This window comes from Elephantulus edwardii, unplaced genomic scaffold (assembly GCF_000299155.1).
Source record: "Elephantulus edwardii isolate Elephantulus edwardi_28Jun2011 unplaced genomic scaffold, EleEdw1.0 scaffold00148, whole genome shotgun sequence".
Classification (NCBI taxonomy): Eukaryota; Metazoa; Chordata; class Mammalia; order Macroscelidea; family Macroscelididae; genus Elephantulus; species Elephantulus edwardii.
In genome coordinates, this window is record NW_006399898.1 from 1067927 (window position 1) to 1089300 (window position 21374).

At 52.9% G+C, this 21374-nt stretch overlaps 1 protein-coding gene across 1 annotated transcript in view; it reads right to left on the reverse strand.

The window, feature by feature from the left end:
- Positions 1-326: 326 nt before the first annotated feature.
- The window catches only part of TMEM132C (transmembrane protein 132C), a 167029-nt gene continuing 145981 nt past the window's right edge, over positions 327-21374 (reverse strand). The window contains exons 6-9 of the mRNA XM_006894684.1: positions 7959-8164; positions 6260-6533; positions 4240-4431; positions 327-1478 (exon numbers count right to left, since the gene is read on the reverse strand). Of these exons, the coding sequence (XP_006894746.1) occupies positions 327-1478; positions 4240-4431; positions 6260-6533; positions 7959-8164 (1824 nt within the window). The remainder of the gene's footprint in view (positions 1479-4239; positions 4432-6259; positions 6534-7958; positions 8165-21374) is intronic.

The following is a 21374-nucleotide window of genomic DNA, read 5'->3' on the forward strand; positions in this document are numbered from 1 at the left end:
TGAGTCTGTCCTGCTGACTTCCAAAAGTCCACCACTGTCCAAAGTCCCACCATCATCCATTAGCAGGGAAACAAACAAACAAAAAAATCCCTCAATACAAAAGCATCCTTTCCCGGCTTCAAAACAGCCACCTGGTCTGCATTTGAATGGCAAAATGGCCCTCTGGTCTCCCGTATACCTTCAGCAGCAGGGCCAGCTGGCCACCAGGGAGTCTGGGTCCTGCCTGCCCTGGCCAGTCCAACCCCTCTGTCCCACTTGTTCCCAGCTGGTGGGCCAGGAGCAAGGGGGTCCAGGGTCCAAGGTCTGCGGTGCGGGCCGAAGGGAGTCTACGGCTTCTCCTTGAATTTGTCCAGGTAGGTGCAAAGGTCTTTGGAGACGCCTGTGTCCTGGCACACCCACTTGATGTCCTCCTCATTCCCACCCAGAATGGAGTTGACCGTGGGGCAGCCGTCGTCCGGGGGAATGGTGGTGAAGGTGGTGAACTTGACCCTCTTCCTCCTGGAGGTGGGCGAGTGTGAGGGCTCTTCCTGGCCCCCGGGGTCCCTGCGGCACGGCTGGCCCTGAGGGTGCTTCTGGGAGGCGGCGTGGAGCAGACGGTTGCTCTCCTCACAGCCCCCCAGCCCACGGTCCAGGATGGTGGTGTGCTCATCCTGGGGCGGAGACAGGTCCCCAGAGCTCTCCACGAGCTCCGCCTCATTGCCCAGCCAGACCCAGTCGTGGGAGTGCGTCATGGGGGCCTGGCCCTCCAAGGGCACCTGCTTGTGCCGGAACCTGAGGGCGAAGGTGGCACAGTTGATGAGGAAGACCAGAATGGCCAGGCAGAAGACGCCAAGCAACGCATACATGCCAATCTCCAGGTCGCTCAGGCCGCGGGGCGTGGGCACCAGCCCGTTCTCCTCCAGCCCGGCCCCTGCCCGGGGGGCGTCCACCTGGGCCGGGAAGTTGGTGAAGTCGATGGGGATGTTCTGCAGCTGGCCCTCCCTGGGTGGCCAGCCCCCGTCCAGCTGGCTGGTCTTCACCACCTTGTCCAGCAGTGACCGGGCCGTGGTACTAGCCTTCCGAAGGGCCCCCTCCTCACGCCCCCCAGAGGAGCTACCCAGGGGGTGTCCGTCCTGGCCCTTCTGCCGGCGGTCACTGGCATGGTTCTCGATGTCCTCATCCCCATTGTCCTCACTGGGTCTGGAATCGCTGCCGCTCTGTCCAAACTTGACCCTGACATTACCGATGCCCACGGCCAGCACACTCTTGCGCTTGAACTTCTGGCAGGCCTCGGCAATGGTCATGTCCACCCGGACCAGCGGTCCCTGGCCTTCGCCCTCAGCCACCACCACTGGCCACCGTGGGGAGCGGCCCTGGGAGGCCGAGACAATGGCCTCGTCCAGAGAGGTTGCGGTCAGTGAGAAGTCCTTGGTGTCATAAATGTCCAGGGGGGTCACGGAGCCATCATTGAATTGCAGCCAAGTGCTGACCAAGGCTTCCTGATGGGGGGAGGGGAGAAAGAGACAGAGAAAGAGATAGAACCACTGGGACAGGTCACTCCTGCAGTGACACTGGCTGCCTAGACCAGCTCTGACTCAGGGGCTGGTGAACCCCTCATCAAAACTGAACTCACCACTGGAGGGATTCTGACTCCAGCGACCATGACAGAATGTCCACTGGGCTTCAGGATGGAGGCAGTCTGCTCCCGTGAGGATTCACAGCCCTGGGAATCCCAGTGAAGGGTCCCCATGTGTGGAACCCCCTCAGCAGCAGGGCCCTTGGTTTGGGTTTTTTGTTTGTTTTTTAAAGGAAGTAGATTGTCACATCTTTGTCCCTCACAGCGGCCAGTGGGTTCAAACCACCAACCTTTTGGTTGGTAGTGAAGCGCTTTAACCACTGCACCACCACGGCTTCTTCAATCATCAATCAAATGACCAAAACCAAAGCCCTTGCTGTCCAGTCTCTCCTGACTCACAGTGACCGTGCAGGACATAGCAGGGTCACCCCACGGGGATCCCGGGGCCGTGATCTTTATGGTAGTAGCCTCTCATCCTTTACCACGGAGCAGCTGGTGGTTTAATCTGCTGCCCTGAGGGTAGCAGCCAGAGGCTTTAACCACAGCACCACCCAGGCTCCGTCGCCAGCTCAGCCCCAGCACCATCCGCACCAGGAAATAGAAACCCCAGTGCCAACTGGCTTTACAGACACATCCTGAAACATGTTCACTCAAGTGGCCAGAGTAAGACAGTGTGCTCAGGAGAGGGCATTCCAGCAGGGTACAAACGGGAACACACTCAGCTGCTAAATGAAAAGCCAGAGGTTCAGTTCTATCCACAGATGCCACAGAAGAAAGGCAGGCAGGAAGAGGAAGGAAGGACAAATGGAAACAAGCAACACAAGGAAGCAGTGGGTAGCGTGCTGCCACACCGTGGGGACTGTATTCAGTACCACATAGCACAATGTAGACGAATTGTTGAATGGAAAAACCAACTTGATCTGTAAATTTTTATCCAAAGAAAGGCCGGTGGACTCCTTCTGAAAACCACCTACTGACCACGCAATGGAGGGCAGTCATCTTACACACATGAAGGACCATGAGTCAGAGCTGACCTCACAGACATTGGCTTGGTTTGGGGTCTAGCTCTCTCAGGGACAAGCGAGAGGACCACCCTGCTTGCTGTTTTGGAAGGCTGTTGGGTTTCTGGTGGAAGTTACCAAGAAAGAGGTTGGCTTGATCAGGTGGAGGGCACACAGCTAGCCCCGTGGCAGACCTGCCCTCTGGCTCCTCACCTGCAATCAGCATTTCTCCATGTCCACTAGGCCGGGGAGAGGGGACTGCAGCAAGCCCCTAGCATAGCTTGAGAGTGTGAACAAATCCCTCAACGCCCCAGCCTGCCACATGCCGTGCCACCAGCCGGCTCTCCCACTGCTCAGTGAGAGAACAGGAGGTGACACGGGTTGGCTCTGATGAGCATGGACTCAGGAGTGGTTCTGAGCACGGCCTGCAGGGGCCTCGCCTACAGATAAGACATACAGTAGCTGCGAACCCCTGTCCAAAGTGAAGCCCCCCAGGTTACACCAGAGACTGAGAAGACATGGGTGTGTGGTGGGTAGGTGGCAGCCCTGTCCCAAGCCCTGGATGTGGCAATGCCACTGTCCACCCTCAATCATTGCCCACCCTCAGCGCATGGCAGCCAGTTTTCTGCTATCCCTCTTCTGCCCCTGCCCTCCCGTCCATTCTCGCTCACACACAAGGATCCTGTAGCAGAGAAGAACTGGCCATGGAGTTCCCAAGGCCCCCTGGAGTTGTAGACGCTGCTAGATGGAAGCCCGGTGGTTAGAATTCACCAGCCGCTCCTCCAGAGGAAGACAAGCAGTCTCCTCCAGAAAAGATGCACAGCCTCCGACAGACAGAGGGTCCTGTGGGCTTGAATTGATGCTATGGTTGTTGTTAATCATTATGGAAGCAGACAGAGCCACTGTCCCAGAGAGCAGCTGGTGCATTCGAACTGACAACCTTTCCACAGCCCAAAGCTTAATGTAGTGGGTGCTTGATGCGTGCACACACAGGGGAGAAGCCGCAGGATTATCTGGGCTCCTCGTGAACACTTGGGGAGAAGCCACAGGATTATCTGTGCTCCTCGGTAATAAACCAGATGGGACTGGCAAACTCAGTTCATAGTGGCCCAGGCGTGGGGACATACAGGGATGTCTGGTTTTCCATTCCACCATTCACATGTCATATAACCTTAACCACAGGCCACACAATATAATCACACTCATCCCGCTTCCTCCCTGTGAGTCTCATTTCCACATATCCTCCTCAAGGTTTTCAGTCTATTACTAGAGTTTTCTCCCAAGGCACCTCTGCGTGGATTCGAACCTCTAGCCTTTTGTCCAGCAGCTGGACTTTCACCCAGCCACAGTGAGGACACTAAGTTTTATGCCAAGGGGTTTTATTCTGAGCCTTTGGGGAGCAGTTTGAAAGGGAGAAAGACATCCCCTGGTGTACAGTTTTCAAAGATCTCTGGCTGCAGAGAGGAGGGGAGACAGGAGCAGTGGGAGGATGGACCCGACTATCTGTGAACTTCCCATCATGTGGACAAGCCTTAGAGAGCAGCGTCTTCATCTGCGGTGTCCCAGCCCATGTGGAGTGTGGCCTGGACAGCTGACCCATTCCCCACCCCTTACCGCTTCCTTTATGCTGCGGCAGGCGGGGGTCCCACCCTGTTCCCTCTCGCCCTCGGACGTACCCCCTACCTGTTTGGGGGTCCGCAGCTGCTCCTCGGCGGTGGCCACAACCGTGATGGCCTTGCTGTTGTCCGAGCTGGGGTGGAGGGTGACGGACAGCCCAGCCACCAGCTGAATGGCCAGATCCGTCACGGTCACTTTGTCATCTAACACTGTCACCGTCTTCTCAGCCAGGATAGAGTCTGACAGTGGGGACAATACCTGTGGGGCAGGTGGGACACAGACAACCCATCACACCTGAGGCCAGGTGCTGGGATCAGCAATGGTGCTTCTCCCCAGAACTCAGGTGAAGCGTCATCCGCCCCCCCAAGTCCACACTAAGCCTGTGTGAATTCAGATGAACCACCAGCAAATTCAAACGGTATTAGTACCTGTGCAATCTCTAAAAAGGAGTGGCTCTCCTTCCTTCAGGTGAGATGCCTCTGTGCAGTACACAGCCTGGTTAAGCACCTGTGTCGAGCCTGTGGACTGGACTGGACTGGTGGAGATTCGGACAAAGGCTGGCTTTGCACGGCCCTATCACATTCCACAAGAACTCCGGGACCATGGACTGAAACACAGGCAGCCCTTGGGGATGCCAAAGGTTCAATTCCAAAGCACCATAATAAAGCGGGTCACAGCGATGTTTTCGTTTCCCAGCCCATGTGAAAGTCATGGTGACACTCCACTGCGGTCGGTTAAAGGAGCCCTGGTGGCCTAGTGAGTGATGAGCCAGGCTGCTATCTCAAAAGTCAGGGACTCAAATCCACCAGCTCGGGAGAAACATGGGCAGGCTTCTCCCGTAAACATCTACAGACTCAGTGGAGAGTCGCCAGTGGGTTTGGTTTTGGGGTCTGGCTGGTAAATGCAATGATACTGTGAAAAAGTTCGAGATATTATGAGAACAACCAAAATGTGCTGCAGAGACCACCCAAAGTTTGCACGTGCTGTTGGAAAAACAGCACCAGACGTGCTCAGGGCAGGGTCGTCACCAACCTTCACTTGGTTAAGCATATAGTAACCGCAAAGCTCAAAACCAGCCAATTATAATGAAGCAAGGGCTCCCTGTGTGGGTTTCAACACCCACACCCCGCCTGTCCCCGCAACACGGCACATCCTCAGCAGAAGCTGCATCTTCTGCCTCTCCTCAGCAGCATGGCCAGGCTCAGGGCGCACATCGGAATGACCGGGAGGCACCAGCCGTGTCCATACAGAGTGGCCATGGAGAGGCTGCAGGACACCACAAAGGCAGTTGGGCTGGGCATGACTTGACGAGTCAAGTTCTTCTCTGGTTCAAACATCCTCTATCTTTCCTGGAATCCCACCAGGTATGCACAGCTTTGGAGCAAAAGATAGGTGGGAGGTATGTGTGTATGTAAAAGAAGCTTGCTGAATGAATCAGTGGCAGAAGAGTGACTGAGAGAAAGGAGGGAGGAAGAGGAGGTCCCTCCAAGTACTGGTGGTAAAGTAGAGAAGAGAGTTACACTTAGAGGTTCTAGAGATAACAGAGAGAGTGGGGACTAAGTGGGAAGGATGTATTCCATTGGAGAGGTCTGCAAAAGATCTCTTTAAAGTGTTAAAGAGCAATACTATCACTTTGAAGACTAAGGTGCACCTGACCCAAGTTATTTTCAATCACCTCATACGTGTGAGAAAGCTAAACAATGAATATGGGAGATCCAAGAATTGATGCCCTTAAATTACAATGTCAGGGAAGGATATTCAACACCCCATGGACGGCCAGAAGAATGAACAAATCTGCCTTGGAAGCAGTGCAGCCAGAATGTTCCTTAGAAATGAAGATGGTGAGACTCCTTCTCATGTACTTTGGGCAACGTGCAGGAAGGACCAGTCCCTGGCTAACACCACCATGCTTGGTAAAGTTCAGAACCAGTGAAAAAGAAGACCCTCAAGGAGATGGAATGATTAACCCAGTGGTGGCCACTGGGAGCCATCATGGTGGTCAAGGCTCCACCACAGTGGTGACCTGGCCATCTCATGCTCGCCCTCTACTGGTCAGTGCTGGGGATGCAGGAATCCCAGCTCCTACCTGGATGGTGGTCATGCCAACCTCTCGGCCCACCAGGACCCTGCTGTCCTCGAGGGTGGCAATGCGAGGCTCCTCCAGCTTCATGAAGTCAGCCACCAGGTGGGTGACATCGAGCTGCCAGTCAGGGCTCAGCAGGTGGCTCAGCTGCCCCCATGGGCCGGGACCCTCGGCCACAAACTGGGTGAGAACCCGCACTGTGGCGTGTTGGTACTGCAGGGCGCAGCCCCGGCGTCGCCGCTCCTCCTCATCCTCATCCTCGCTGTCCCGGGTGGGCCTTGGGGGAGAGCAGAGGGACAGCTCAGCCCCGGGGAGGGGCCCAGGCCTTGGGGTCCCAAGACTGCAGGCAGGGGTCCACCTGCCCCAACCTCCGAGGCCACTTCCACAGCAGGACAGTCAGACCACACTGGAGCAGCAGCTTCGACCGCGGGCAGCGGAGGGCCAGCAGAGCTTTCTGGTCCTTCCTCCCTCCCCTGCACTCTCCTTCTCTCTTCTTTTTACACTTAAATTATGCTTTAGGTAAAAACTTCAGCTAACTGGCTCTTGGTCAATCCTTCATACCCTTTTGTTTTGTGACACTGATTGTGGTCCCAACATAACAGCATCCTTCCCACTTCCGCCCTCAGTTTCCCATTTCCCTTCTTCCTTCGTTTCCTGCTCTCTGAGCTTCCTCCCTGGGCAGACATGGCCGTTTGGTTTCACAGGGTCTGTTGTTCCAATGCATCTCCCTGCTGTTACTGGTCACCTGAGAGGTCTGTCTATCAGCTGCCTGAAAAGTGAGCCACAGGGGGTGACTGTGGTTCCAAGGTTAGTACTCTCTGTCTGTGTCTGAAATATTAGACTCAAAGGGATCTAGGTAGTGTAGTGGATTAAGTATTGAGATGTCAACCAAAAGGCTGGCAGTTCAAATCTACCAGCTGCTCTGAAGGAGAAAGAGGCCATTTGCTTCCATAAGATGAAAGCCTTGGAAACCTCTGGGGCAGTTGGACAGAAGCAACTTGATGGCAGGGCTGGGCTTTGGTTGGGCCCTTAAATGGAAATCCTTGTGCCTGGGGGGACCGCCAGGAAAACTGCCCTGATGGTTTGGGATGGAAGATTCCAGGCAAGGAACTGGAAGCTCAGTTACCTTCCCTCACTCAGTTAACACATGGGGACTTGGGGTCTACAGGGATGGGGCTCTTGCACTGGTTTGATTCTGTTTAAGTAACAGTTTACTACAAATATAATGACATTTTATCTCCTAATGTGATGTGCGGAGAGCGTCCCAAGCTTATGGATATTCATAGAGCACAGAAAGGAACTCACCAACCCTGTGGAGGAAGTGGGCTGGACCTGATTCCCTGGGGAGAGGTGTGGCTTCCTGCGTGATGTTCTGGGCCACTTTCAGGGGACTGATTTAGGGAGGGGATAATCCTCGTGGCAATACCAACACCTGCCATGCACCAGGTCTGCAAGGGAAGCACTACCATGGTGCTGGACATCTCTCAGAACCCCTGGGAGGCACAAAGGATCAAGGGGTCAACCACCAACAGAAAGGCTGGAGGTTCAACTCCATCCAGAGAGGCCTGACAATCTACTTACAAAGACTCATCCGCTCTCAGTGCCACAGCAGTTTTACCCTCAGGCACACAAGCCTCTTTAAATCGCAGTTTACCCAGTGGTGATTGGTTTGGTTTGAAGGCTTCTCTTGTCCCAAGTTCACCTCTTGCTGGTCCCGATGGGGACCCTCCAGCCTTTAATCTGGCTCAGCTCGGTGTCCGAGACCTCGATCTGCAGGGGCAGCCGGGGCACCCACACGGTGATGTGTAGGGGAGCACTCAGGTGCTGGTAGGTGAAGTTCACCACCACGTCCACCTTGCCTTTCATCTCCTTGCCGTTGACGAAGATGTAGTCACAGCGGTCCGACACCTGTGCAGAGAGAAGGCGGGGTGGAGGAGGCGCTCGGGTGGCCTGGGAGACCTCCTCTCTTCCCTCTGTCCTGCTCTGCGGCAGAGCACACTGTGCTCATTGATGCTCCTCCTCAGGCAGAGCCTGAGACAGAGGCTCAGTGGCCTTTACTTGGGAAGAAATCCCAAGGAACAGGGCAAGGAGGAGCAAGGGTGAGAGAACAGGTTATGGATGGCTAGGCATACGTGGATGAGTGGGTGGATGGATGGATGGATGGATGGATGGATGGCTGGGTGGGTGGATGGATGGATGGACGGATGGACAGATGGATGAATAAATGGAAGGAGGGGTGAATGAATTGATGGACAGATTCATGAATAAATGAATGAGCAGATGGATGGATGGACGGATAGATGGATGAGTAGATGGATAGACAGATATGCATGAATAAATGAATGAGGGAATGGATGAATAGACGGATGGGTGGATGAATGAGTGGACGGATGGATGAATGAGTGGACAGACGGATGTTTGATTGGATGGATGGATGGATGGATGGATGGATGGATGGATAAGTAAATGGATGGAGGGGTGGATGAATGGATGGACAGAGAGATGCATGAATAAATGAATGAGTGGATGGATGGGTGGATGGATGATTGGATGGACAGCTGGATGACTGGATGGATAGATGGCTGAATGGATGGATGGACAGATGGATGAGTAGATGGATGGATGGGTGGATGGATGATTGGATGGACAGCTGGATGACTGGATGGATAGATGGCTGAATGGATGGATGGATGGGTAGATCAATGGATGGACAGAAAGATGCATGATTAAATGAATGAGGGGATGGATGGATGGATGGATGGATGGATGGATGAATAGATGGATAGACGGAAGAATGGGTAGGTCATAGAACAAACCTCTCTTCATGAGGATCTCTGCTTAAGACAACCCAGCAAGGACCTCGTGGGGCAAGATGAGAGCCTGAGATGAGATGGCGCCAAGAGACTGAGAAGCACCTACATCTAATCTGAAAGCTTCCTAAAGAATTCTTGACAGTGGTTTGAATCGTTCTTCAACCCTTTAAAAACATACACAGCTCATTCTTACTGGTCAAATACAAAACAGAAAGTTTTAAGATGGGCTGAGAATGGGGCAGCCACCAGCGACCCCCTTGCTTGTCCGTCTCCCTTTGGACTCTGGGCCCTGACAGGAGCAGGACGCCCTGGTGGGTGAGGGCTGAGAAACCCTCGGTGCTGAGGAGCAAGTCTCTGTGGCCTGACACCATCTCTATCCAGTTTGGGGCACTAGGAATGGTCACTCTGGGCCCAGTTTTCATCCTCAGTGTTTGAAGGGCAGCTGGTGAGGTGCAGGCTGGTCTGAGAGACAGCCCATCTGGCTGGGACAGCAACAGGAGCAGTTGGGAGGGGACACGTGGATGGATCTTCTCGTTCATGGTCAAGAACGGTTCAAAAATGTTTACACGCTGACTAAGGACGGAAAGCAATTTCCGTGGCTGTCCCAGGCTGGTCATTAGCATAAACTGAGCCCTGGAGCTGGACAGCAGGCATTAGCATATCAGCCGAGAAGAGTTCCATCAGTAATCACTTTTGTAATCAATGTTGTAATTTACAGACCATTGGCTCTCCTCATCATTACCTTGCTGAGCTCTTGTGGGAGGCGGTCTGGCCGGCTCAGAATATATACATAATTCAGGGGAGGGCTGGGAGTGGGAAGTTTCCTTGCGTGAGAGAGTCACTGTGACCCACCCGGAAGGTGTCACAACCTTCAGGGAGGTCTTGGGACAATTAATCATCTCCTGAGTGCTGAGCCCTGGTGGGCTAGTGGATGAAGTGATGGGCTGCTAACCTAAAAGTTGTCTGTTCAAATCCACCAGCCACTCTATGAGAGAGCAATGGGGTCACCTGCTTCCACGAAGATTGCTTTTATTGCAGTTAAGTTTCTTTCAGTCAACCATGACTCAGCACACAACAGACTGAAACCTTGCACTGTCCTGCCTCATCCTGAGGTCTCCACCGTGCTCATTTAGTTGACCCTCTATTTTCCCCATCAAGATGTCATTTTCCAAGGAATGACCCCTCCGGACAACATGCCCAAAGTATTTGAGATGAAGTCTCACCATCCTTTCCTCCAAGGAGCACCCTGGTTTCACATCCACCCAAGAAAGATTTGTTTGTTTGACTATTTATAAGATATTCAATACACTCTCCCCAACATCAAAACTCCAAATCCTCAGTTCTTCTTTCATCCCCCTTATTCATTCCCCACAGATTACAGCTTTGGGAAAAGCCTTGTTTTGGGGTCAGTGGATGTGGGGCCCAGCTAACACTGAGAACAATGGGAATCCCGGAACACTTAATTGTGTTCATGAGAAACTAGACCTAGAAGCTGTACAAACGGAGCAAGGGAACATCGCACGGTATACAATCAGGAAAAGTGTGGGTCAAGGCTGCATCCTTCCTCAAGATCTCCTTAATCTGTATGCAGAACAAGTAATCTAAGAAGCTAAATTATATGAAGAATGATATGGAATCAGAATCAGAGCATGGTTCATCAACAACCTGCATTAGGCAGAAGACAACCTTGCCTGTAGAAAGTGATAAGGACGTCAAATCAGCTTTTTCTAAAAATTTTTATCTCTCTGCTCGCCACAGAGGATCAAAGACTACAGTCTATAAAATGGGTTATACCTCATCATCAAGAAAACAAAAATTCACCCCTGGGCCAACAGGGTACATTATGATAGGAGAAGAGGTAGAAATTGTCACATCTTGCTTAGATCCATAATCAACGCCCTTGACACCAGCAGGCAGGAATCAAAAGATGTATGACCAGGGATTTGAAGCGCCAAAAAGCAAAGATGTCAGCTTGAAGATTAAAGTGCACCTGAGCCAAACCAGTTTTTCAATTACTTGCTATGCAGCTAGTTGGAAATGAATAAGGACAAGACAAGTGGGACTTGGGAAGGTGTATCCTGGGCGCTCCCTGGAGCCAAGATAGAGAAACTCGGTCCCACATACTCCGGGCGTGTTGTGAGGAGGAATCAGTCCTTGAAAAGGGATGTCATGCTCGGGAAGGTGGAGGGTCAGCAAAGGAGGGGAAGACTGTCAATGAGATCAATTAACACAGTGTGGGGATGACACAGGGTTCAGATCTGTTGCTCATCGGGTCGCCATGAGTTGTGGTCAATTTGATGAAAATTCACAACTAGTCTGGTATGGTCTCATGTCTTTATCCTTATCCTAATGTAACCACTTCTGTAAAGATGGGTTTTGTTTGGGTTTTTTCCTCTCTCCCAATAAAGTCATACTCACAAGCTAGGGGGAAAGATATTAATGTGTCTCCTGAGGGACTATCATTCCCTCCAGGATACAACCCAAGAGACAAAACGCATCAGTATGTTGGCTGGCCCCGTGAGCAAGGCAAGCATGAGGTGACTCACCGCTGGCTGACCTGTCGTGAACAGTTCCACGTGGGTTCCCTGAGTGGCACAGTGGGTTAAAGCATTGGGCTCCCTGGGAGAACGCTGAGGTCACCATATCCTGTAAGACCACAGCCTTGGAAACCCTCTGGGGCAGTTCTGCTCTGTCCTGTAGGGTCACTGAAGGTTGACTGGATGGCGGGGGACAGGGCAGGGGACGGGCAGTGGAAGTTCAGTTCAGACTCAGAAGGATAAATTTGAAGCTCTTGCCTATTTAATCCAGCAGACTTACCCATTAGCTCAATACCACACATTCTAAACCACAGCTCTTCACTTTAAGTCTTCAGGGTGCCTGTTCTATCAGCTGGCCCTCAGACAGCTCTGGAGCTGCGGCCAGTATGAATGAGTGAGCGAGCGGCTGGGTGCCTGTTAAGCTTTGGTCCTGGGTCCCAGGTGGTCTTCCCAGTGTTCAAAAGGTCACATTTGTCTCCAGCACTGAAGGACCACACACTCATCTTGTTACCAGCCTGTCCCTGGACACAAGGGCCTTTCTGCCCTGGGATGAAGTTAGCGCCACAGGCCAGACAGGAGTGGCGGGGGCGTGGAGGGCCCTCGGCAGGCTGCCTCCCTGGGTCTGCTCCCTGCTCTCTGTCCTCTCTCCTCGCCCTGCTATAGCTGAATGCCATGGGTCAGTTAATCACTTCATCTGCCTGATGGGGCTGGCCCAGGAGTCCACAGACAGGCCAGGAGGCCAGGCTGCAGTAGTGGCACACGGCCAGGCCACTCCTCTGATTAGGTCTCCGTGCAAACACTGTGGTTCTCACGGGACAATCAAAGGCCGAGCTGGTCCCAGAATCCCCAGGTGGACCGTTGCCAGGGTAACCACGCAGCCACCAGGTGCTGTGGGGAAAAGATGTTCCCAGATCTGGGTCACTGAGAGCGCCTATCGCTGGGGACATGTGGGGACATGGCTCCCCACGTATACACATGTGCACAGGGACACCCCCGCCACATAGACACACACACACACACACACACACAGAGGGACACATACAGATGCACACAGAAATAGAGACACACAGTTACATATAGACACACACAGAGACACGTGCAGATACACAGACATATGCATACAGAAATGCACACACACAGAGACACACAGTCCAGAGGCAAACACAGACATACAGAGATACAAATACAAACACACAGAAAGATATACACAGACATGCACTGATATAGACACATACAGATGCACACACAGACATATACACAGAAACACACTCACATCTATATCCAGACACACACACACACAGAGTTCACACACACTCAGAGTTCACACACACTCAGAGTTCCTGGGAGTTCTACACAGTTAATCACTTGACGACTAGCTGAAAGGCTGTCAGTTCAAACTCAACCAGAGGCTCCTCAGAACTCAGGCTGGCCGATCCTCTTCTGAAAGGTCACAGCCTGGAAAGCCCTAAGGGCAGTCCTGCCCAACCCCAGGAGGTGGCCAGAGATGGAACCACCCGGTGGCAATGAGAGGCAGCAAGAGCAGAGTGACGCCTGGATTTACCTACAGGGGAGCCCCGGTGGTGCAGTGCGCCATGTGCCGGGCTGCCCGCTGAAAGAACACCAGTTCAAACCCACCAGCCCCTCCACAGGAGAAGCCCAGGCACTCTGCTCCTGTGAAGATGTTTGTCCTCGGACACTCCTATGGGTGGTCTCCGCCAGTGAGAATCCAGGTGGTTGCAGTGGGGGTGACAGGGCTGCATCTACTGACACCTCCCCCCCCTTCCCCGCCTGGCTGTCTGTCTCTCTCCACCTCTGTCTTCCCGTCTTGTCCCTGCATTCTGGTGGCAAAGTTCTTAGGGAGACACACTCCAACCAAGGCAGTACATCTCCAGCGGTTCAGATCCACCAGGAGCTCCCCTGGGCAATCTCCTGTTGAGCTTCACAGACTCGGAAATCCAGTGCAGGGTCGCTATGGGTCAGAGCTGGCTATGGGTCAGCTGGCAGTGAGCAGGAGTGAGAGAGCGCCCCTCAGTGGTGTACTCTGCTGCTGCTAACCAATGTCTGTGGTTCCCACAAAGGCCTGGAGACTGAAAACACAGCTGAAGGAGACCAGCTCTGCACTTTCAAGCACGAGGTTGATGTGGGCACAAAGGCACTCTAGTGGTCCAGAGGCTGGGGATGCGGTCTGTCCGGGTGGCGCCTGCGGGGTCCCCAGCACCTGAACCCAGCTTTAGGGCACCCCATCCCTCCAGCCCCATCATGGCCCGGCCTCCTGGCACAGAGAGCTCAGGCCTGGAGCTCCGAGACAATCTCCCTGCAGTCTCAGCACTTCTCCCTGACAGAGGTTCACCCTGCGCCTGTCTGACATCGCCGGGGGAGAAGACAAACCTGGAGGAGAGAAAGTCCAGGCTAAGCAGTATTTCCCAGACGGAGTCTCTGCCCCTCCCCTCGCCCTAGCGCCAGACAGAGCCGCCCTCGAGAAATCACTCAGTCCAGCCGACACGCACAACGTTGCCAAGTCCTGGTCTCTGGCCGACTGGACAGGGTTGCAGGCTGTGGGCTGCCCGCTGTCCCACTTGGCTGAGTGAGAGAGAGAGAGAGGCAGGCAGGCTAGTACACCCTCCACCCAGAGACATCGGGGCCCCAGCAGTCCTCAAGGGGATGCTATTCCACGGCAAGTCCACGCGTGTCAGAGGAGACCCGCACAGGCTGTCACCGGATGAGCTTCTGGAAGGTCACCAGGCCTTTCTGCTGAGGTCACTCTGGGTGGATGTGAAACTCCAACCCTCTGTTTAGCAGCCCTGCGTGTTAACCACACACCCTCCTCCCCGCTAGGACTCCAGTCAGATCTACAGAAGGGCAGCCTCCCAGACAGGAGGGAGTCCCTCGTCTCAAGAAGGCCGTGGGCAGCACAGGAGTTTGGAGCCAGCTAGGCCTGCACTGGAGCTGGGGCAGAAACATCACCGCTCTAAGCCTCAGTCAGTATGCAGGGTGTGCAGTGGGGGAATTCGCTCGCTTCCCACTCAGAGGTCCCTCGGAAGAAAGTTCTGGTGATCAGCCTGCATAAAACCAGCTGCTGAGAACGCCGTGGAGCCCGCTTCTGCCCGACACTCACTGGATGTGACGAGCTGGAGCTGACTCTATTGGAGTTGTTTGGGGTTGTGTCTCTTTAATCCTTGACCCAACTGGAAGACTTTAAAGGCATCCAGGGAACAGATCTGTGGTGGAAGAAGAGCAGCCCGAATGTCCCTCAGACGGGCCGACGGGGAGGCTGCAACTCGTGTACTCAGGACACGTTATCAGGAGGGAACAGTTCCCGGAGAAAGACACCAGGCTTGGTGAAGACAAGAGCCAGTGAACAAAGGAAGACCTTCAATGAGACGGAACGACATTGTGGCCGCAACAGAGGGTGTGGACACAGGGCTCGGCTGTGAGGACGGTGCAGGACCAGGACGGGCTCCCCCTGTGGTACACAGGTCTCTGAGCTGGTGCTAACTCGATTGCTCATTACACAGACCATTTAGCAGCCGTGTAGTCTTGCTGAAGATGCAACAAGCCCTTGGGAGGTTGGCACAAGACATCGCACTTTACACCTCCAACCCTCGTTCTCGGATGGATTTCAGCAGATGGTCCTGAGGGACAGGAATTAGTGCATCTGACAGGACAGAGCAAGGCCCAGCAGAGAGCTGTTTTCCAGAACAGACACTCCCCAGGGGTCCCGCAGCTCTGCAGATCCCCGCCTGGACCTCTCCAACCTGGGCACATAGGCCTGGCTGGGAACTTCAGCATCAAGACCCTTGGGCTCAGCTGCTCGGACCCGGGGCTGGGAGACCCAGTTCCCGACTAGCCTGATCCAGATGGCGCATCCTCTGGTGCTGGTGGAGGCAGACTCAAACAGTGCTGTCTGGGGCAAAAGTCGCTGTCGGAGCTGTCTCCGTAGCTGCTCTTCCTTGTCTTATCCAGTGTTCATCTCCCCCATAGCCACCCCTGGGAACAAACATGGCTTAGCCATGCCCAAGGCACAGTTCACACACTGGGTCTGTGTCCCACAGAACTTGTGATGGATGTGTCCATAGGTGCACTGTACAGTATGGCGTCCCTAGGCAGTGCCAACGTTCAATGTGCTGGGCTGCAGGTTCAAGTCCATCCCCCAGGCACCTCGCAAGAAAGGTCTGACAATGGACTTCTAAAAAACCCAGCCTCTGAGAACCCCATGGGCTGCAGCTTTATTGTGATAGACACACAACAAATGGGACAGCTGGCAATGACTGGGACTTGGGGGTGTCTGCTGTGTTCAGCTTGGACAATGGGACCCTTGTGCAGACAAGAGCAGGGCTGTGGGGCCAGTGAGTGCTGGGGCCACTGTGACATAACCACATTACACGGGTGAGGTGGGCCCAGGCTGAGGGACACACCCTAAGGGCAGTGCAGGCTCCAGCGGGGCCCTGGACCTGAGGAGCACTAGGGAGCCATCGACTGCTTCCTGGGAGGGGAGTGGCTGAATTGTCCTGGATTCTTAAATTGGCTTTGCTGACCCCCAAGTTCTTTCTTTGGGAAGGAGAGGCTTGTAGACTTGATCTTGAACATTTTTTTTTCTTCTTGAACTTTTTCCAGTCCCTTGGGCTTGGGGGGCGTGGAGAGCAAAGGTGGGGATCCTGTCCCTCTGCAGGGGCATGTGGTCCACCTGCCCAGAAGGGAGGACTCCAGTGTGACAGAAACCCACAGGCACACTCTTCCTCACCCCCTCCCTCCCTCTATCCCCCTCCCTTCGTTCGTTTCTTCTATTGATTGGCTGGTTGATGGATGGTGGTTTGGGTGAACAGGGCTAATCAATTTCACACTCAACAATTTTGTTTCCTGAATTGTTTATGTTTCCTGACATCGACTGTGACCCTCTCAATGTAACAGCACTCTTCCCCGCCGCCCCCCCCCATCGCTTTCTGAGCTCTGCTTTGGGGTCAGTGCTGCAGTTCTGATCTCATGTGGTCAGCTGTCCTGCAGAGCACACGCCTCCATAGGGTTCTGATCATGCTCTGGGCCCGTCTGTTGATTGACTGCAAGCTGACTCCCCGGCGGTGTGAGTTCAGTTCCAGGCTTGAAGGGTGTCTGGGTGCCACGGTACAGGCGTTCCTCCAGTCTGGTCTTCCGTACTCTTGGGCTCTTTACAATCTTGTGGTGCCCTCTTGAGGACTCAGAGCTTATGGAATCAACATTCAATCTGATGGAGAGAAGGTGTAGTGCCAACAGGAACACTCTTGGTTCTGATTCGAGTGTTGAGCTCTGTAGCACCCATCACTGGGGATGGCGGGACACCAGGGGCCTCATGGTTTGTTCTCAGCTCCGTCCTGGGTTGTATTAGCTGGAGTTGTTCCCTGGGGGTGGACAGGTGGGACTGGTGCCCAGTAGATGGATTTTCTCTAATGAAGCTTTAAACCAGGCCCCCTCGGCCCACATGGGCAGTAACCTGAAACCAGAGGCTTCAGGCCCTGGGGAAAGCAGGGTGGGTTTCCTGGTACCTTTCAGATAAGCAGAGACCACAGAGTCCACTCGGACTCAGAGCGGCCTCATGGGTGACAGAACAAAGCCCTGCCCGGTCTCACGCCAGCCTCAGCATCTCTGCTGTGCCGGAGCCCATTGCTGCAGCCACGGTCAGTCCATCTCATTGAGGGACTACCAGTTCTATCATTGTTCCCCCACACTAGGGGGCAGTGGTGAGCCAGTATAGAAGACTTACCTCCCACGTGGACTAACGGGGTTCCATTCCCGGCCACTGCACCTTGGGCACAGCCACCACCCATCAGTCAGTGGAGGTGTGTGTGTGACTGTGAGGCTGAACAGGCTTTGGCAGGGCTTTCAGACTAAGATGGGCTAGGAAGAAAGGCCTGGCAACTTCCTGCCCCAAACTACCCCATGGGTCACGAGGGTCCGATCCGTAACAGGTCACTGGGCTGGAGTAGGACCTCAGCATTTTGTCCCCTTGTTCCACCATGGATCAGGACCAACAAGACAGCAGCTGGCATCACTCCTGCCCCTGTCCCCCACTGCCTGCCTCAATGTCCTTTACTTGGACAATGTGTCATCGACAGCAGCCCCCCCCAAAGTCTCTCTCCAGTACCCGTGGGATGGTCTCTGAGGTCACGAGGTGGGGGTTGCTCCTCTGAGACACGGTCGCCTCTGCTTTATCTATTGCTAGACCCCAGGTCCAGGGGTGAGACCCAGCACATAGTCCAGCCATCCGGGCAGAACGAATGGTTCACAAAAAGCACTGCACGCCATCAAATCCTGGCAGACCACTGCCTGTCACCCAGCACCATGCTGCCTGCCGTGTCACGTGCCATGCCTCCTGCCACTCTCTGGGTGTCAGATATGCAGAGAGGCTGTTCCTTCTTCCTCCAGTGTCTTGACTCTTCCCAACTCTGCTGACTCTCCCCGCCCTCTCCTGGACCCCCCATCCCTGCTCCTTTATCTACTGGAAGTCATCAGCACAGATGTAGGTGTCAAAGACTTTCTCACACTCGGATACTGCGGTTCCTATTAACCTGGTCATCAAGTATGTGGTAAACAGACACCCACCTTGAGACCTGGATCACGTTCCAGATGCCCTGCTGTTAGGGAGATGCTGCAATGACCCTGCTTCTGCGAAGCAGATGATGATGGAAGAAAACCTGTGTGAGTACCAAACCCCAAACCCACTGCCCTCAGGCCACCCCAACTCACGACAGCCCCAATGAGCACAGGAACTGCAGGCGCTGGAGGCCTTCTAAAGCTGTTCTCTTAACGGAAGCAGACTGCCTCATCCTTCTATCACACAGTGTCTCGTGGGCTCAAACCACTGACTTTTTGGTTAGAAGTCCAACACCTCACCCATGGCACCACCAAGACTCTTGAGTGTGCATGTGAGTAAATTTGCCAAAAGCATTCATTGGGGCGGGGGGTACATCCCTATGGATATAATATGATTTTTTTTTTAAATTGTACAAGCCAAAATCCAAACTCACTGTAGCTGAGTTGTTTCCAACCCAGAACAGCTCGCTATTGGGTTTCTGGGGCTGTCAACTGTGATGAAAGGGGCCGCCCATCTTTCTCCTTGGAGCTGCTGGTGCGTTTGAACCATTCACGATCTTTCCATTAGTAGTCAGAACACTGCGCCACCAGAGCTCGTTACATATATAATAACGTGTGTAATATGATCAGGAGTCGACTGGCATAGTGATTAAACCAATCGTTTTCTATCAGAAAGGTCGGTGGTTTGAATCCATCAGCTGCTCTACAAGAGGAAGATGTGACCTTGTGCTTCCCTAGAGATTCACAGCCCTGGACTCTACGGGGCAGGTCTGCTCTGTCCTCCAGGGCCAACCTGAGTCAGAATCTACCTGGTGACAGCTGATTTGGTTTCATAATATGACCCTCGCTGTATAAAATGTTATCTCTACATTCGGGTACCAACATGTCAATGATTACACAAGGGTGATCTTTCTTAATTGTTTTCTGGGTCACTTAGTTTTTTTGTTTTGTTTGTTTGTTTTTTAAGCTAATCCGCCGCTGCCTAGTCATTTTCTGACTGCTGGCAAACCTCCTCCGGTCCCAGGGCTATCAAGCTTTCTGGGAGCAGACTGAACTACTGAGCTTTCACTATCGATCTAATCAGAAACCCTCCCACAGTTATCACACAGTAATTATAAAGCCAGAGGAATGGACGGAGGAAAGCATACGTTGTTCATGCCATTCGTCTAGTGCAAACCTGAACCCATTGAGAAGAGAGTTGCTGAGGGTCCCCAGACAAGGGGCAATCTACTCAAGATGAAAAGAAAAGGGGAAAAAAGTGACAGCATTCTTCAAAAATGTCCAGTGTCTTTAAACACCAGGAAACACTAGGAAAGCTGGACCTGTCTCAGCTTAAAGGAGGCAGAGATATGTGACAATTAGAAGCAGTGCGTGCTGATGACTGGACCTTACACTGCAGGATGAGACTCTGGACCACCGGGGTTTGGAACCAGTTCATTCCAGCTGCTGAGAGTTTGCACCTCCATTCCAGATGTCACCCCACTGAGTAATTGATTCTGACTCAAAGAGAACCCCGAGGGCAGAGAAGAGCTGATCTGTAAGGTTTCCAAGGCAGTAAATATTTATGGAAGCAGACGGACACATCTTTCTCCTAATGAGCTGCTGGTGGGTTCAAACCATGGACCTCTTGGGTAGGAGTCCAATGTTGAACCCACTACATCACCCTGCCTCAGATGGGAGCTGTTTCTCAAGGGTATTTGTGGCGAGAGAAAGCAAGAGAGAGAACGAACACAAACATCCTTGTCTGGATCAAAGAGCAAGCCTGCCTACACCCCAGTCATGTAGGGAGAAGATTCAGCAGGCTTACTGCCTGTCTCCCTCAAACATGTGTCAACTCGACTGGGCCCTGATTCTCAGTATCAAGCCATTAGGCTCCGTTCTCGGATCAGATGTGATTATCCTGCATGTTGTCAGTCTTTGCCTCTGTGGTGTGAATGAGGTTGGATTAGAGGCAGTTATGTTTATGAGGCAGTATATAATCTAATCTGGATTGTATGTGAGTCCATCTCCTCCAAGATTTAAAAGAGATTAAACAGGGGAAACTGGCGAGCTCTGGTGGCCTAGTGGCAAGAAGCTGCACTGCAATCTCAGAGGTACATGGTTCGAATCCACCAGATGCTCTGCTGGAGAAGGAGGAACAATCTCCTCCTGTACCAGTCAAATCTGATTTGATGGCACACTCAAAAAATAATGAAATAAAATAAAAAATTGAAAAAAAAAACAAACAGGGGAAACTATGAACTTTGAAAAGATGAAAGTTTTTCGTGTTCAAGACTTTTATTCATAGGGTCACTATGACTCGACAGCACTTAACAACGACAATAACAACAACAAACAGGTGAGTAGAAAGAGAGAAGAGACTTCTCACCAGCAAGAAAGAAGAGCTGGGAGTGGAGTGTGTGCTGAGAACCTTCTAGACCTCCAGTGACCTTAGTGACCAGGGCCTGCTCCCTGAGCTCCCAGAGAGGTAGAGCCTTCCTCAAGCGCTGGTGCCCTGGATTCAGACTACCAGCTCTTAACTTGTAATTGTTGGACGATGAGTAAGGAAGACTGAAGAACTGATGCCTGTAAGCTGTGGTGTTGGTGAAGAGTATCGAATATTCCATGAAAGGCCAAAAGAACCAATGAGTCTGCCTTGGAGAAGTGCCACCAAGCTTCTCCTTACAGGCAAGGATGGGAAACTTCATCTCACATCCGCTGAGCGTGTGGTCAGGAGGGGCCAGTCTTTGGGAAAAAGACATCATGCTGGGAAAGGTCAGCAGAGAAAGAAAAATCCTTGGGATGGATTGGCAGAGCGACTTTAACGACGAGCTCGCTCGGGCATGATGGATGGAGACCAGGAGGAATTTGCAGGGTAGCACAGGGTTTCAATCTGCTGGCTAAGGGGCTGCAAGGAGTCGCAACAACAACAAACTGTGGGGGATAAAACTACTCACTGTGGGACAAATCACCTCGTGAGATTTCTGTTAGGTTTTGGTTGCAGCAGTAGATAACTAAGACAAGGCACGGATCGACACAGTGGCTACAGCAATGGTGCAGCACAGGGCTGGGTTTCAAAGTATTATACATAGGGTTGCAGGAGTTGCTATAATCAAAGATGCTTTAGGCAGAATGTTAAATGATCCGGGAGGTATCAAAAGAAGATGGAAGGAATATACTGAGTCATTGTATCGAAAGGAATTGACAGATACAGAAGAATTTAAT